Source organism: Volvox carteri (assembly GCF_000143455.1).
Source record: "Volvox carteri f. nagariensis unplaced genomic scaffold VOLCAscaffold_46, whole genome shotgun sequence".
Lineage (NCBI taxonomy): Eukaryota > Viridiplantae > Chlorophyta > Chlorophyceae > Chlamydomonadales > Volvocaceae > Volvox > Volvox carteri.
In genome coordinates, this window is record NW_003307589.1 from 1,017,405 (window position 1) to 1,033,812 (window position 16,408).

At 58.1% G+C, this 16,408-nt stretch overlaps 2 protein-coding genes across 2 annotated transcripts; one reads left to right on the plus strand and one right to left on the minus strand.

Moving 5' to 3' along the window:
- Positions 1 to 1,573: 1,573 nt before the first annotated feature.
- Positions 1,574 to 7,773, minus strand: VOLCADRAFT_95773 (uncharacterized protein; the record flags this gene model as incomplete). Its single annotated transcript, XM_002954868.1, has 8 exons — positions 1,574 to 2,553; positions 2,629 to 2,866; positions 3,174 to 3,299; positions 3,787 to 3,999; positions 4,665 to 4,898; positions 5,636 to 5,758; positions 6,839 to 7,271; positions 7,739 to 7,773. 8 exons carry the CDS (start codon positions 7,771 to 7,773, stop codon positions 1,574 to 1,576), a joined length of 2,382 nt encoding a protein of 793 aa, XP_002954914.1.
- A 156-nt stretch (positions 7,774 to 7,929) lies between these two features.
- VOLCADRAFT_106584 (uncharacterized protein) lies at positions 7,930 to 12,355 on the plus strand (the record flags this gene model as incomplete). Its single annotated transcript, XM_002954824.1, has 6 exons — positions 7,930 to 8,509; positions 8,783 to 8,965; positions 9,029 to 10,506; positions 10,763 to 10,851; positions 11,348 to 11,454; positions 11,916 to 12,355. The coding sequence occupies exons 1-6, from the start codon at positions 8,011 to 8,013 to the stop codon at positions 12,353 to 12,355; spliced, it is 2,796 nt and encodes a 931-aa protein (XP_002954870.1). The 5' UTR covers positions 7,930 to 8,010.
- Between the last annotated feature and the right edge of the window lie 4,053 nt (positions 12,356 to 16,408).

Sequence of the window (16,408 nt, forward strand, 5' to 3'; positions counted from 1 at the left end):
ATGTGCTTCTGTGAGGAAGGGGGAAAGCGAAGGCGGAGGGGCCCTGCGAGGGGATGGAGGGGAAGGGGTGGGATGATAGATGACTAATCGAAGTGCATTGGAGTGGAGTGGATGGGAGTGGAGTAGGCAGCAGTGGAGGTAATCAATTAATGCAACCGTTCGTGCGGGGCACAGCACAGCAGAGAGCGCAGCACAGCCCGGCGAATGCCCCTCTCGCCTGTGTTGCGGTGCTGATTACCAGATGCATTGCCGCGGCCATGGGCAGGGACGATGGTGACCTCATGGTAGGGACGATGGCGTAGGAGGAGGATGCAGCTGCACAGTTAGTTGTGGGGAAGCAAGGAGGACCTGGCGCCCGGCGCCTGGAGGTACGACCGATCAAGCCATGCAAAAGCGTAGTATATCTTTTGGGTAGTCTACTTGTCCGAGGGGAGGTGGAGGTCCTTATGGGCTACCGACCGACCCCGGCTCCGGAACCATACACCCCGGGTGGAGGACGAGGTGTACCCCAGATGCACAGACGCCATGTACCGGATATACACTCTTCCGGACGTGACCGTGCACAGCCAAGGCTCCGTACCACGTGCACAGCCCAACGACCTATATATAGCCCACCCGACCCGAGGGGTGTCCTGGCTGGAGACAACTTCTTCTGGTGCGCAGTTTTGGAACAAGCCGAGCCAACCTTTCCTCCCCTCCCAGCCTTGACAGGTCTCAAAAGTACGCTTATGGTCCTCCCCAAACGGGTGATCACGCCCTAGCCGTGCTCACATACGCTAATGATAGGTAACCTTTGGACAAGATAACCTTCGGGGTAAATGAATCAACGAACGTAGTCCATTGTTACGGCTGTCGTACAAACTGTGATACGTTTTGTCAATTTGACCACCATCCCGCCAAGAGCCCGCCGCACCCCTGCCTACCTGCCTGCCCGCCTGTACCTGCATTACAAAACCCGCCGTACAGACGACACGCTATCTAAAGCATCGTGGTGGACAATACCGCAGGTGGTGGGAGCTACGGGCCAATCCGCGCCATGGCCTTCGGACACATGTGCATGTGACATGTGCAACCAGCGGTCTCTTGAGTATTTCTATCCAGGAGCCGTGACGACACGATAACCCATCGCCCCCGATTCTGTGAGAGTGTAGGCACCCGCACCCGTACCACTATCAGCACCAGAATCAGCAGCAAGCAGCCGCGTGATTATCACGAGCAAAGACAGGGCAGGTCTTTGCTATGCTGTGCCAATAGTACACCTAGTCCCCAACCCCTAGGAGCAGCCCCTTCCCCTGCTCGGCGCTGCTGAGGTTGCCGCCCAACCGTAATAACCTTCCTAATCCGCCCTAATCCCTCCCGCTCGCTGCCGCCTCACGCCTGCTAATGGGATTCCAAAGTCAGGAAAGAAAAAAAAACTCCTCAAGGAAGACGTAAGTTTTATGAGCACCAGCCGCTTTACCATTTCCACCACCACCATCGCCACCATCACCACCGACGCCAAGGACATTCACAAGCACATTCACATTCGCGTGTCAGAGGACCGTTGCAGCTCCAATCCAAGCCCATTTCAAAGTCATTGGAACGGGCGCAGTACCCCAGCCCCGGTAACTACCGTTATCCCACCGCCACCACCACCGCCACCATTACGGACACCTCTCGCCGCCGCAACCCCGGTCACTGGCCCTGTCGGAAACACCCTCCCCGGCACCGCCCCGGGACTGGCCCCCGGCCCTGCCTCCGCCCCGGGCTTCGGCTGCGCGTACGGCGGAAAGCGCGGGTTAAGGCGGCGCCAGGACGCTGGCAGCTGCATCTGTCGACCCAATGCCGCGAAGCTTTCCGAAGCAAAGCGACCCAATGCCAGTCTTGCCTCCTCCTCCTCCTCCTCCTGCTGCTGGTGCTGCTGCTGCTGGTCCTTCACCTCTTCCTCCTCCACCTCTTTTAACTCCTTTCCCGGGTCTTGTCCTTGCAGCCGCCGCCGCTGGCCTGCCATCACAACACGTCGCGCCAGCAATGCATCCGCACTGCGACTGGCGTACAGGAGTTCGAGCGGCTCAAATGCGCCGCCGGCCGTCAGCAGCGCCGCCGCCGCTGCAGCCAGCCGCCGCAACCAGCTGGGCGGCGGCACCAGCTCTAGCGACGCCGCAGCCCACAGCGCCTTGACCACCAGCGTCCGGTCCATGTACGGCGGCTCCAAGTACGGCAGTGTTGCTTCGTACCATTCCGTCATCCACGCTGCTGGCAGAGTCGCGTCGACAGCCGCCGCCGCCGCAGCGGCGGTAGTAGTAGTAGCGGCGGCGGCGGCGGCGGAACCGCCGTCGCCACCTGCAAGCCGCCGATCCAGGGCCTCCTGCAGACACGCCAACGCTTCACGTTGCGCCGGCGTGGCGGCCCCGCCGTCACGGAGCCGCAAGAACGCCTCCAGCTGCTGCCGCAGTAGCTCAGCACCGGCGGCGTACTCCAGTCCCGCCTCTTGCAACAGCCGCTGCCGCCGCTGCTCCTCATCCTCCTCCTCATCCTGGACCTGCCCAGCCGTAGTAGCCGTAGCCATAGCCGCTGTAGAGGGTGTTGCCGGGGCCGCGGCGGGGGCGGCATCACTCTCCCGTGTGGGGGGAGACCGCCCTGCTGCACCTCCCCCGGATTCGGGCGTGGGGTCGCTGCCGCCAGGGCCGGCCGCGGGCTCGTCCCGTCGTACATCCGCCGCTGCGGTGGCGCTGTCCGCCGCCGCACGTGCCACCTCCCGACAAGCGGCAATCGCCCACAGCGCATTGATAAGGCCCTCCGGCGGGACCTCGTGGAGCCGACCAGTGGTCTGAGAGGTTGGGCCGTTGACGGTTGGCAGGTAGTTGCAAGTTAGGTCGTTGAGGCGCTGGGATGGTAGTTATCATGTAAAGCGCGGTATCGCGTGCTAAGAACGGCGCAAAAAGGGGGTTGAGCGCGCGGGATACCGTGTCTTCAATTGATCATCTTATCTGAGCGGCGATACGGGATTTAATGTTCACACATGTGGATATATTTGTGCACCTAGCAGCCCGTGTCCTGCCGGATTACATTGGATGGCGGTGAGGAAGGCAGGCAATGGTGGTTTGTGTCTTGTGCGGCTTGGAGTGCGATTTCGATAGACCTGGATAAACGGGCCCGTAATGGGGCCACCGCCGTACGTGCTGTTGCCGTACCATGAGACAGTAGTTTTGGAGCCAGTGTCCCTCCAGGGGCAGCTGCATGCAACCCAGACTCCACAGTACGGCAGTGGCGCCTTCAGGACTGAGACCCCCGACCCAGATTCCGCCTAGCCAGTAGGCCTGCCGGGAGGGGGGAGGGCGCCAGGTACGACAGAGAATCGTACGACACAGGAAGCAAAGACGCAACTGCTGCCGACGTCCGAAGCAACCCTCCCAAACTGCTTTGTCGGGGTCTAAAGCGGCAGGTCGTGGGTCAGTTAGGGGAATGGAGGAGAAAACCGATTATGATTCAAGATGATTACGTGGCGGTGATGATGATGATAATGATGATGATGTGATGGTACGTACTATGTATTGTGTACGTACGTATGTACGTACGCATGTATGTATGTACGTAGCCCACTCCCAGTCAGGATGAAGGCGGGGGAAGGGGTACGCTACACACACCGACGCTACGTACCCCCTCCCCCAATTTCTCCCTGCTCTCGCTGCTATCAATTTGCTGCTCTCACACCACTCCAACATGTGCCGCGCGCGCGTGTATGTGTGTGTGTGTGTGCATTCGCGCGCGCCAAACACCGCCGTACCATACCGCTCCGCCCCGTACCTGGACCCACTGGTCGGGGGGAAAGTAGTTGTACGACGCAAACGCCCATGCAAGCCGCGCCAGTTGCTCGGGGGGGAGGTTCGACAGGGCACGCGCCGCCTCATCGCCACCGAAATCCAGACCCAGATCCAGATCTTGATCATCTCCAGGAGGATCTGGATCCAGGGCCTCGCGAGTGGTGGATCCCTTCCCTGTCCGGCCTCGTCGCGGTCGCTGCTGGATCGCGCCGCCGTCCCGCAACGCCCCAACGCCCCCAACGAGGTGGGGGGTTGCGTGACAGACATGAAGGGAAGAGATGGGGGAAGAGATGGGGGAAGAGATGGGAGAAGAGATGGGGGAAGAGATGGGGAAGAGAGGGGGGAAGAGAGGGGGAAGAGAGGGGGGAAGAGAGGGGGATGCGGGACAGACATGAAGGGAAGAGATGGGGGAAGAGATGGGGGAAGAGATGGGAGAAGAGATGGGGGAAGAGATGGGGAAGAGAGGGGGGAAGAGAGGGGGAAGAGAGGGGGGAAGAGAGGGGGATGCGTTCGACTTACTGCGGCACGTGTCTGGATGATGTGCCATTGCCAACTACAACAACACCGCACTAATAACACTCCCCCTGCTTTTCTTCAGTTCTGCTTCTCTATCCTTGGCAGCAGCTTCACTCGCTCGTGGTTCGTCTTTCCCCCCTTCCCCATATTAACTTCCTCTCCCTCTCCCTCCGCCCCCTGCCCCCCGTCTGTCACCGCGATGACTCCTTCTTCACAAGTCGCGACTGGTTAGTTAGTTAGTTGGTTATTGCTTATCTGCTTCTTGCGTAACCTAGCCTATATCCTCCTCCTTGGCATCAGCTTCACTCGTTCACATGGTTCGTGGCCTTCCCCCTGCCCCCTCACCTCGCCATCACCTCCTCGACCATCCATCGGTCCCCAACCTCGATCCGTACTGCTGCTGCTGCTACTACCGTCCCTGTCGTGGCCGTAGCTGTACGACATGCTGAGGGTTGCAAGCGCCAGAAGGTCAAGTAGCGGGTCGGCGGGTCGGTAGCCCATCCGGGCAACCGCCCAGGCCACGTCCGCCGCATGGGTGGGACTCAGGCTGTCCGGTCGCTCAAGGAAAAGCCGTTGGATCTGTTATGGCAATACGAGCCGACGCAGTCGACCCGTAAAATTTTGATATATTTAGGAAAATAAAAAAAATCGTTTATGGCGGGTCAGGTCACCGACCAACCGGTGATGATAAACTGTATATAAGTTGGCCTTAACAGCAGTCGAGGGTGTGTCCGTGCTATGTATCGGCAATGTCGGGGGTTCGGGGTAGAAAGCGAGGTGGGGGAGGATTGGTTAAGCAGGCCTGCTCAGCGATGGGCAACCTCATGCAAGGAACATCTGAAAGAGGAATGGAAAGAAATAAAAAAAGTATGGACAGGGTGAAGGGGGTACGCAGCTCTTTTGGACGGCTCACGGGAGCAGCTGCCATCCGTCGTTGGATGTCGGATGGAAGCGCTCCTCGCGGAACCCAGCGAGCGTACTTAGGCGCTAAGGTAATTGAACTTTAACTGGGAGTTGGGATGGGAGTGGGAGTGGGAGTGAGGTCGAGAAGGTGTGTGTGTGTGTGTGTGTGTGTGAGGAGGGGGGGAGGGAGGGACCGGGGATTTCCGGAAGGGCGGCGGGACAGCGCCGGTGGGGGGGGAAGGGGGGCCGATGAACAGGTACAAGCAAAATTGCTATCGTGGAAAAGTGTGATGAGTACGACACTCTAGGGTATGCAGTACATTTTTCCCAGGACCAAAACTCATCGCACGACGATGGATGTGCAGGGTTTAGGCGGGAAGGGGGAAGTCGCCGCCGCCGCGCCGCGCTCGCACCTGCTGCAATGCCCCCCCGACCCACGCTGCCTCCGGAACTAGTCGTACATCCGCCGCCACCCAGACCAACAAATCCGCCACGTCATCAGCACGCTCGGACGCTAAGAGCTCAGCTCCCACAGCCTGGGGGGCCCAGCGGCGGACAATAAAGGCCGCGGTGAGTTCGTCAGCGACGCCGAGAGCATAAGGCCCCGGAGCGCGACGAAAGTGCGCTCTATCCACATTCCGTGAACGAATGGGTGATTCAACGGTTTGGCGCGGGGGGAAGGAGGAAACGTGGGGGCAATGGCGGGGTAAGACGAACCAACACTGACGATTGACGCAGATGCCATGCGGGCGGGGATGGCGCGTGGTTATGAGTAACGTTACCTGCAAATGTATGTGTTTATCGATATGAGAGAATGTGCTCCCAGGTCTTTTTTTTTGCTTATCCCGGGCTGGATTTGGATATCTTCACATGCTACTGATCTTTGGAGTGGGATGTGACGAGAAACAGGAGACTTGGATGGCATCCGCCCTGATGAGATCCGCCTGAGGTTAGGGGTTGGGTGGCGGTGTCCTGTGTGTGTTGTGTGTGTGCGCGCGTGTGTGGTTTGTGTGTGTTTGTTTGTGTGTGTGTGTGTGTGTGAAGCACACAGCTGCCTACGAGGACTGAAGGTTCTTTTTGGGGGAAATTGTATGCCAAGCCAAGGAAAACAGCTGCCGTTGGGCTTTGTGTAGAGAAGGCGGGGGCGGGGGGAGGGTGTGGGGATAAAGGTGGTGCGCAGGGGCAAGGCGAGGGAAGGGTGGGGGGTGGGGGGATGTGGTGATGTGGCGAGCTGAAGGCTAAGGAACCGCAAACAACACAATGCGGGCACACGTACCACACACGGCCCCAGCATCCACCTGGAACGAGTTCGCGGTCCACATACGCACCCCCCCAACCATGTAACACACACACACTCACATACACATACTGCTGCATTCCCCTCAACCCCCCCCTCTCCCCCACGGCCTCGGCCGGGAATGATACGTCCGTCCGTATGCTATGTCTGGTGTCCGGTCATACCTGCCCCCGTGCTGGCCCCCTGCACCCCCCCGGCTGCTCCAAACCCTCTCCCTGCCCCTCCCTATACGTAGGAAAAACCCGAGCCGTCCCGCAACCCCCAGCCGCGGGCCTGTCACACCCACTCCTTCGTAAATGCGTCGTCACGCACCGCACACCTGTAGCAGTGCCCGAGCCCACGGCTCCGGAACCTCCACCCCCAGACGCCCCAGTGACCGTGCAAGCGTCGCCATCTCCCCCACCGACAACTGCGGGAGCACGGGCTCAATGACGGCCAAGTACATGTCAAGCCAGGCTTGCTGAGGTGCCTGGCCGACGCGTGCGAGTTTTTCTAGCGCCGACACCAGGCGAGCGGGCTCCACTATGGGGGCCGCTACGGCACCGCTGCCGCCGGCACCGCCGGACAGGGCCGCGCATTGGCAGGAACGACGGTACAGGTGGGGAGGGGGAAGACACTGCGGTGCTGCGGCAGCTGCTGCTGGTCCGCTGAAGCTGCTGGCCGTGTGCGGCCGCGGCCGCCGTTGCCGCAGTGTCGAAGGTAGGGTGGGCCAGGCAACGCGGTAAGGTGCGGGGAAGGGCTTGGCGGGAGGGCTGTGCGGCGGTGTGGTTGGGGGAGGGGGTGCCATCGTCCTCAAAGGCGCGTGGAAGAGGAATTTCCCTGGTGGGCAAGCGGTTTCGGATAAGGTCATAGCTGAGGTGCACGCAGCCGCAGGGGGAAAGGTGAACGTGCGCTGTTGATTGGGAGTTTGGCGACACGGGAACACTTCCACGAGAGTCAATGCGGGAGTCAACAACGCTGACGACGCGACCGTTGCTCTCGGAATTCTCTTGGCGTCCGTGTCTATAATGTTTTGGCATTTGGCGCCATCACGAGTGCAAGGTAGCACAGAGTTTCTCACGAAAAGCACCGGCAAAGGGTTGGATTTGTAAAGGCCGCGATTGATAGTTTTCATGGTGCATACAAATTGAACATCATTCCATGCAATGCCGATAGCTTCACATGCTGGAAACAGCGAGGGATGTATACTGGCGCGAAACGGGTCCACATCTTAACATACCTACCAGCTCCCACCTCAATGCCAGCGTGACACATCCGGTACCGGTGAAGCAAAAATTCAAGCCGAAATTCGTTGAGGCTCAATTCTCGGAAAAGCCGTACTGACGGCCCTCCTGGACCATAAGAAATTTTCTATGTCTGTTTTGGACCTTCCTGGTTTCATACATAGTTCTTAGGCCAAGTATATTTTAGGTGCTCGAACTGCCGACACACAACTGCACTTTTTGATTGCCCTCGCCCTTGCCCACGAGATCTGCGGCCCCTCCCGCCACCATGGCTGAGATAAAGCCGACGCCCAGGAAGGTCATTGAGACCATGAAGGAAGCCACTGGTGCCACGGAAGAAGATATCAAGTCCATGCTTCAGCTTTGCGGAGGGGACGTTAACATGGCGACCGAGCGCCTCCTTGAGAGCCCGTTCCAAACAGTGGGCAAGAAGAAGGACCGCAAGGCACGCGAGGACGACCGCAGGAATGATTCTCGTTCTGCTGGTGGACGTGGCTACGATCGGTTTGCTAACGGTGGCTTGGGAAGGGGCCGCGGCAGGGGCGAGGGCGGGCGTGGCGGCCGGGGGAGCGGCTACGCGACCGGACGTGGATCTGCCGGGGCTCCGCCGCCGCGCGGTCCGTCCGCCGGTCCTCGCCAGACAAACTCCTCAAATTTTAACACAGATTCTAATGGCGGTTCGGCCCATGCCGATAGCAGCTGGGCAGCGCCGACCGCTCAGGATGGCGATGCATGCGCATGGGGCACCTCGGGCAGCGCCTCCTGGGGTGAGGAAAAAGCTCCCGAAACTTCTACTTCAAATTCCGCAGGATTTGGAACTTCATCTGCGGCTGCGGCATCTACTTCCGGAAGCGCTTGGGGTGCGGCTCCAAGTGACAATGCGAGCGCGCCAACTCAGCATCCGGCACCGATCAGGCCGGGAGGGGGCATGACTATGGCCGCGAGGCTTAAAGCGACGCAGCAGAAACCTCCAGTAGCCGCGCCTGCCCCCGCGCCTGCCCCGGAGCCGCCCAAGCCTGTCGCGCCAATTCCCGCTGCAGCCTCCCCCACGCCCGCTGCACCGCCCGCGCCGGAGCCGGAACTGGTAGCATCGGCCTCAGCTGTCCCAACAGCTGAACAAACCATCACCTCAACAAGTTATGCTGTGCCGTCAGTTTCGACAGCAGCAAGCGATTGGGGAGCAAATGCTGGCAAGGACCTTATGGGGATGCTGTCGGGCGCCAGTAAGGCCGCTGCGCAGGCGGCATCCTCTGCGACCCCACCGGCAACCGCGGCTTCCCCCGCAGCTGTGCCCTCTCCCGCGCAGGTCGCCGCACCAGTAGCGGCGCCGGTACCTGTCGCATCTGCCCCCACCGACAAGGTAGTTACGCTTTCTGCAGCAGACAACCAGGTGGCACCCCCCACGGCAAGCAGCCAGTACGCCTCATACGTTGCCGCACCCTCGCCTGCTGCTCCCGCTCTGCCGGCGGAAGCGCCCAAGCCCGCAGCTCCCGCACCGGCTCCGACCGCGCCGGCAGCCCCGGAGGTGGATAGTCTGCAGCTGAGCTTCGGCACGTTTAACATTGGTGGCGGTCTCGGTGACTTTGGCGCCAACTTCAGCACATCCTACAACACCCAGGCCGCTGCCGAGCCCCCGAAGCCGCAGCCCCCGGCACCCCAACCGCAGCCACAGGGACAGCAACCGCAGGCTGTAGCGCTGCCCCAACAACAGCCACAGCAGGTGGAGCAGGCGGTGCCCGCTGCACCAGCTGCCGCCTCTACGGTTGCCCTCGCCGACCAGTACAAGCAAGCCTATGCCCAGTATGCCATGCAGACCGCCGCCGATAAAGCTGCTGCCGTGGCCGCTGCTGCCCCCTCCGCATCCGCAGCTGCTGAGCATTCCACACCCGCGGCCACCTACGGGAGCTTCCCGTCGCAGGCTGCTGCGGCTTTTGGCGGCGCGTTTGGCGCATCGGGCTTTGGTGCTGCTGGCCAGGTGCCTGAGGCAGGAGCGCGCGTGTTCACGCAGACGGATTACGCCGCCGCGTACAGCCAGGACGTTCTTAAGCAGGCCGCACAGTCTGTCTATGGGCAGGCGCCGGCTGCCCAGACTGCGTCAGCCTACGGCACCCAGCCGCAGCAGCCGCAGGTCGCTGTACCCCAGCAGCAACCCCAGCAGCAGGCCCAGCAGCAGCCGCAGCAGCAACAGGTTGCCGTTCCCCCGCAGGCCCAGCAGCAGCCGCAGCAGGTGCAGCAGCAGCCGATGCCCGTCAGCCAGCCGCAGCAGACGGCTGTGAGCCAGCAGCCACACCAGCAGCAGCAAACCCAGCAGCCTTACGCCACGCACCAGGTTAGCCAGGTTCAGCAGCAATACGCTGCGCAGTACGCAGCGGCTCAAGCCCCGTATGCGCAGACCCAGATCGGACAGCCCGCCGTGGCGAGCGCGGCCGCTTACAACCAGGCCGGCGCTGCCAAGTACAACCCTGCTACTGGCATGTACGGGCAGGCGGATCTCAGCGGCGCCGCCGGGGCATCGAGCGCGGCGGCTGCGAGCACCGCCACGACCACGGCACCGCAAGTGCCCAATGCCCAGACAGCAACTGCTGCGGGTGGGGTTCCTGTGAACCAGTACACCGCCGCGCCGGGCGTTATCCCGCCCATGCAGTATAATACCGCCGGAGCCGGAGCAAGCCATCTGCAGTACACGCAGGCGTACCCGTACAACAACCCCGCGTTTGCTGCAATGTACAATAACCCATATGCTGCTGCGATGTATTACCAGCAGGTACTGTACTGTAGTAAAGGAAACGCAATAGATGCAGGTGACTGCGCACGTCTGTATTTGTTGTCGGGATTGGTATATATACTGTGCTTGTTTATATCTCCTAGCGCACGTTGAGTGTTTCTGTCTGGCCGGCGCTTTGTAAATTTATACATCTTGCGGGTTTTCTGTAGTTTAACGGGATTCCGATTTCTACTAGAAGCTCTATGTCTCAACCATTTTTGGCTCGTCCCATTGCCACCTTGTTGTCGCGCCGCAGATGGGATACAACCAGTACCAGAACCCTGCGGCGGCTGCAGGATCGCAGCCCCAGCTGTACCTTCAGGCCAACCAGCACATGGGCCAGAGGTGCGTTTTAAGACACGCGCACATCTCTATTTGACCTGCCATTTCCATTGGTGGAGCACGTAGTAGCTTCGGGCGTATATACCACGGTGTGAGCGTGGTCAATCATGCTCTTTGGGGTTACGTTTGGATTCAGTGTCATGAATGAAGTTTGCACCAGTTTGGCATTGTGCGCATGGGCAACGCCATACCTCGCGGTTCGGGCGCGCACGTGGTGTCCCTTTCTTGCCTTGTTAGTTGTTGTGCTGCGCAGGGGGACAACTGTGCGGTATTTGGGGACGCGGTGGTTTATATCCCGTATTTTCGAAACCTCTTCTGCCACGCATTGCTTCCATAGAGCGTTTGAATTAAAGACGCGTTGAGTTGTTTAATGCCAGGAGCTTCAGGAAGAACTGGTGTCGGTCGTCTCTAACAAATGATCCCTGCGTAACAGTTTATGTTACCAATTACAGGTAATTGCTTCCTGATGAGGACTTTTCCCCCGCTTCCACTTGCGCAGGTCCGCGTTTCCCAACTACAGTGCGGCCAACCCCGTGGCGGCCGGTGCTGCTCAACTTCCGGGTGGCGCCTACAACACAAACCCAGCTGCGGGTTACGGGTTGACCGGTGAGCAGAGCTGTTGCTACGGCGCGTGTAATAACGTTGCGGGAATATCTATTCAGGATTGCAGGGCTTGAGACCTGTCTTCATAATTAAGTGATCAGGTTAGGGTGATCGTGTCCAGGCCTATCGCTAAATACCTGGTGCGACAAGTATCGAGATCTCATCTTTGAGTGGTGACATGGAAGTCAGTGCAGAGTGTGTGCCGTTTGCACATAGCATATGCGGTATCTGTGCGCCCAGGTTCGTGGTTGAGCGCACCAACGTACTTTAGCCTTCTAAACTTTACCAATGTTTTTTCCGGGCTCGTACCGAGTCTTTACCCGGTTGGGTTCTCAGCGAGCCGCTATGGTCAATCAGACGATTGTCACGCCACGAGGAGCTGCGTGTCGTCACGTCCTCATGTTATCCGCATCTGAACATGATTGCATCTCAGTTAAAGTGGCCTATTCTTTTCCCTTGGACAGGCTATGATGATGCCAGCACAGCCACGGCGTCTGCAGTAAACGCGGCCGCATCGGCCGGCGCAGCCGCCTACAACGTGCCGGGGGCTGGTGGTGTCAAGCCCGCCGATAAACAGGACCCAGGCAGTCTCGGCGGCTATGGCATGGGCGCCCAGCAGCAGCAACAGCAGCAGCAGCAGCTGCCCCAGGCTGCCATGCAGCAGCAGGCAGGTGGCCAGCCAGGGGGCCAGGGAGGGCACATGGGACACGGCGGCCAGCACCACGGTGCTGGGCACTATGGTAACCAGGCGTACGGGGGGTACGGTAACCAGGGCTACGGTAACCAGGCGTATGGCAACCAAGGGTACGGCGGCGGCCACTACGGTGGTGGCGGCTACGGCGGTCAGCGCGGCGGCTATGGCGGGTACAACCGCGGGGGCCCCGGGAACTACAGCAGGCAGTAGGACGGGCACTACCGGGATGAAAGCCTCTGGCTGCCATTGATGTGCGTGTGAGATATCTGGAAAATGCGTGCGGGGTCAGCTCTGGATCTGGGCCTACGAATCGTGTGGATGATTTGGCAAGGTGCACAAAAGGAAATCGTTTTCTTGCGGTTTGTACCTCTTCAGTCCAGAGGTGGTGGCGTGTGGCGCCGCGAGAAGGGACCAAGTTGAGAGGCGTGCGGTGCTTCGGGGCTGGGGCTTTGACCGATGAGCACATGTGCAAGATGGAGCCACGCCTGCTCTGGCCTTGCGTGGTGGTCTGAAGGCGACAGCGTCGTCGGAGATGCGGCCTGAATGTTTTTTGCTTGAGTTGTGGTCTGGATTCCTGCTCCCTTGCCCTGCTGAGTTGTGGATTCGGTCGGGTTTGACTGGACCTATGGGTGCGGGAAGGTTGGTCCACGGGCCACTTGCGTCCTTTGTCTCCGTTCCCTGCACTCCCTGCAGCTGAGGCATGCACGACACCATGGTTGTGGTGTTGTCCTGGATGAGAAAGCATGGCGGGGAAGAGGGACCTAATGAGAGAGGCAGGCGGCTTGGGGAGGTGTTGTCCTGACTGGTCTGTAGCGAAATGGAGATTTATAGGGGCAGCAGGATGTGTTGGTGTTACACAATTGCATTGTATGCCGCGTGGGATTATCAAGGTCGTTCTCTCTGGCAGCAATGACGATACCAAACCCCAAACAAGGCTTTGCCGTCTTTTGCCGTTTTGTTTGGCGTCTGGTTACTCAAGGTGTCAGGGGCGCCGTACGTCCGCTCAAGTCGCCGCCTGGGATGTTCTTAAAGTCGTATGTCTGGTCTTTTGATGACTTAAACTTTAGGCATATGCGGACACGTGGGGTAGCTGTGAGAGCCCTTGGGAAGGCTCTTGAAATTTTTGCCATTTGCGCACGGGTTGGGGGTGCCGATCACAAGGATGCGGATACGCGCCGCATTACTGTCGTACTGGGGATAACTGTAAGAAAGCCTGCGTCCCGAAAGGTTACTGGGCAGATAAACTGTTGTCACGTCGCGCAGCTTGAAGGATTGCTTTCGCCCAGTCTTAGTGGATTCCATGGAAGTGCAGAAAGCAGGCATGCCTGTCCGGTATCGACAATGCCAACTAGACCGTTCATTCAATTTGTGTATCTTTGAAATGTTATGGATAGCGCGGAAATTAAACGAGCCCCCCAATGGATCCGTTCTTCGGTAAGCAAAATGCTTGTTGCCATCTGTGGACAGGAGGCTTGAACGAAAGCCAGGCCAATTGCCCAACTACTCGAATGATCATATGCCCAGGCTAAATGCCAACATCGTGCTTAGCCAATGCCTTCTGCAAGGCATGCAGTGTCTGGTTTATCGATAGTACAGGCAAATTCTGGTAGTGGTATTTCCTCGGGAAAGAACGATACCTGCGGTTGGCAGTAGGATACCTAGCCTTCCGGCCTGTCTGGAACCCACATACGGATATCTCGATGGCTATAACCTCCCTCAACGTCTATAACTGGTCACACAGGACAAAGGCCACGCAATTACTTTGCGACAGGCCCACGACAAATGACGTAAATCGAAACGGATGGAACACGATCGCGCGCCGACACACCAATTACTACTAACAGGAATTCCTTTGAAAGTATTTTATTTGAGGTTGCATAATAGAAAGAAGACATTCACAAGCGCGCTAGTCTGCGGCAGTTAGGAATTTCACGTAAGCTTATTGACGAAGCTAGGCATTTCGCTCCACGGCGCTCGCAGACGCTAGAACGCACAGTGCTCTCTGTAGAGATGGAGAAGGATGAAAGCGGCTTTTGTGATCCCTCACGTATCCTTGTCTCCGCATTCCAGCGTTCGAAGAGGAGCCAGTCGGAAGTTACCCGAAACGACGCAATCCAAACCCAGCGTGCATCCCCGCATGCGCATTTCTCCCTGGTAAGGCATGCAGGGCTTCTTAACCATCCATGTACAGAACGCTTCCGTAACTTGCGTACAATGTTATGAATGCTACGACCAGCCTTTAAGTGGATTCACTCCATGATATTACTGGTACAGTTGCTGAGGAAAATGTTTTCAAAGCCATTGATGGTGGAGGGCACTGCCTTGCCGGGGTCAGGGTAAGTCCTGTACACATTCTGAAACCCAGTATTACCTACAAAATAGAAGACACACGTAGGAATTTGCACGAAATGAAACTGAAACGTGATAACGAGTGAAACAAGCCTTGAGCTCGACGGTGGGCGACACGAAGCAGGATAAGAAGTGAGCGACTATAACCTACCTATGTCATGCATAACGTACACGGACATAGAGTTCCGGCTGGTGAAGAATTTGCAAGCTGTGACTAACCCAAACCGTCTGCTCGTCTTTCTCTCAGGCTCCTCACGAGAAATCGTGTGATGGATGATTATGTGTCAGAATCAAATTTTTGGTAACTGAAGTAGCTTAAAGACAAGGTCGTCAAAAGGCGACCTAAGGGCTGCCTCGAAATCTCAAGGATGCTGTACAACTTTCGTGTGCATCGTGTCAATAGGCATGTTTCATATTATAAGAACATAGTTTGCATGTAGCCTCCTCCCCTAGAATGGGGACACACCAAATGACCTCTTGCGGTCTTGCGTATCCCTCTTGCGCAGCTGCGCAAGTATGATGCAGGAAATGGCTTGTTGCTTTTGACACCATGGTTGTACCACTGTAGACACTGCTTTCTGCTCATTATTCCGCAAGCGGAGCTTGCCGTTAGTTTGTGCGAGCCCTTTCTTGAGTTGGATATACCTCAATAAGCTTTCGCAGACCAACACTCTTAGTTCCTGAATGGAGCAGCTTTGGGCTTTGGCTCAGGGGCAGGAACTGGCGCGACTAGAGGTGGAGAAGCTCATCGAGAGTGCTGGACGGAGTCGGGTTCACAAGTCGCTATGTCACCAGATTGCTCAAGTGGCACAGGAAGCTTTCATCCGTCTTGAGGCGGTGAGTCTAATGGAGAACAGCTACTCAGAGGGTACCCTAGATGTGGCGGCCTGCATGGGTCTGTAAACCTCATCTGAAGGCTATTTTGTTGAGGAGGAAGGTGGTGGTGATGCTTTGTGCTGTGTTCCCGCCCTCCGATATCTGTACTTGTTATCGGGACTGATCTGCTGGCTTGCCTTGCTTCCATTACCCGTGCAGGCTGCGCGGGAAAGGCCAGGAGACGCTGCGATTCTTCGCCTTACGTTTGATCGATTTTGCGTTGTTGCTAACAACTGCCGTGCTTGCGTGCAGCAGCTCGGTAACCCCAGTCGCCTGGGGCGATTAAAGGCAACTATTTTCCCGCAGCCGTAAGTTTGTCTGTTGCTTTCTCCTGGCATGCGTATAACTATATTTAGCGTTAATATTTTGGGCGGCATCAACATTGGTGAATCGATAGTGTCACCGTTTCACAGGTGCTTTTCTTAAGACTTCCACGGAAGAGGCGAAGGATCCTTTGTCCACGGCATCCATGTTACCTAAGTTCTTTCCCGCGGTGTTGGTAGACCAGATGTAGATGCGAGCAGAGCAGGGAGAAGGCTAGAGACGTGCTCTGCGTTATGCCGGGGTGACAGAAGAGCCACAGCGTACCGCACCAAATCGCCTCACAGCTTCGCTAACGCTTGCGACGCAGCAGCTTTCACTCCTCTTCCCACCCTCCCTTCTCCCAGTGGATCCGTCTATCTCTGGTATCTGCTTCATTCGCCAGTGGTTCATCTTACCCCCTTCCCACGCGCTCTTACTCCTATCCCATACCGCTGTTTCCCCCTTTCGCGCACCCTGGCAACCTGTCACCTGCATAGGCGTAAAAATGCAGAGCGCGCCCTGTTTGACAGCATCAACGTCCTGGTGGAAATTGTGGAGCAGGCTGCAGTCCACGCTTCCGGACAGCTCACGCTCCAACGCAATAACACTAGCGTCATCGGTGGCTTTGGACCCCTTACCAACCCCTCCATGCAGCGCATCTCCAGCAACAGCCCTATCAGCCTCCGGAACATGAGCTTGATGCGCGGCCCCGGCGGCACCAGCTTCTTCACCACG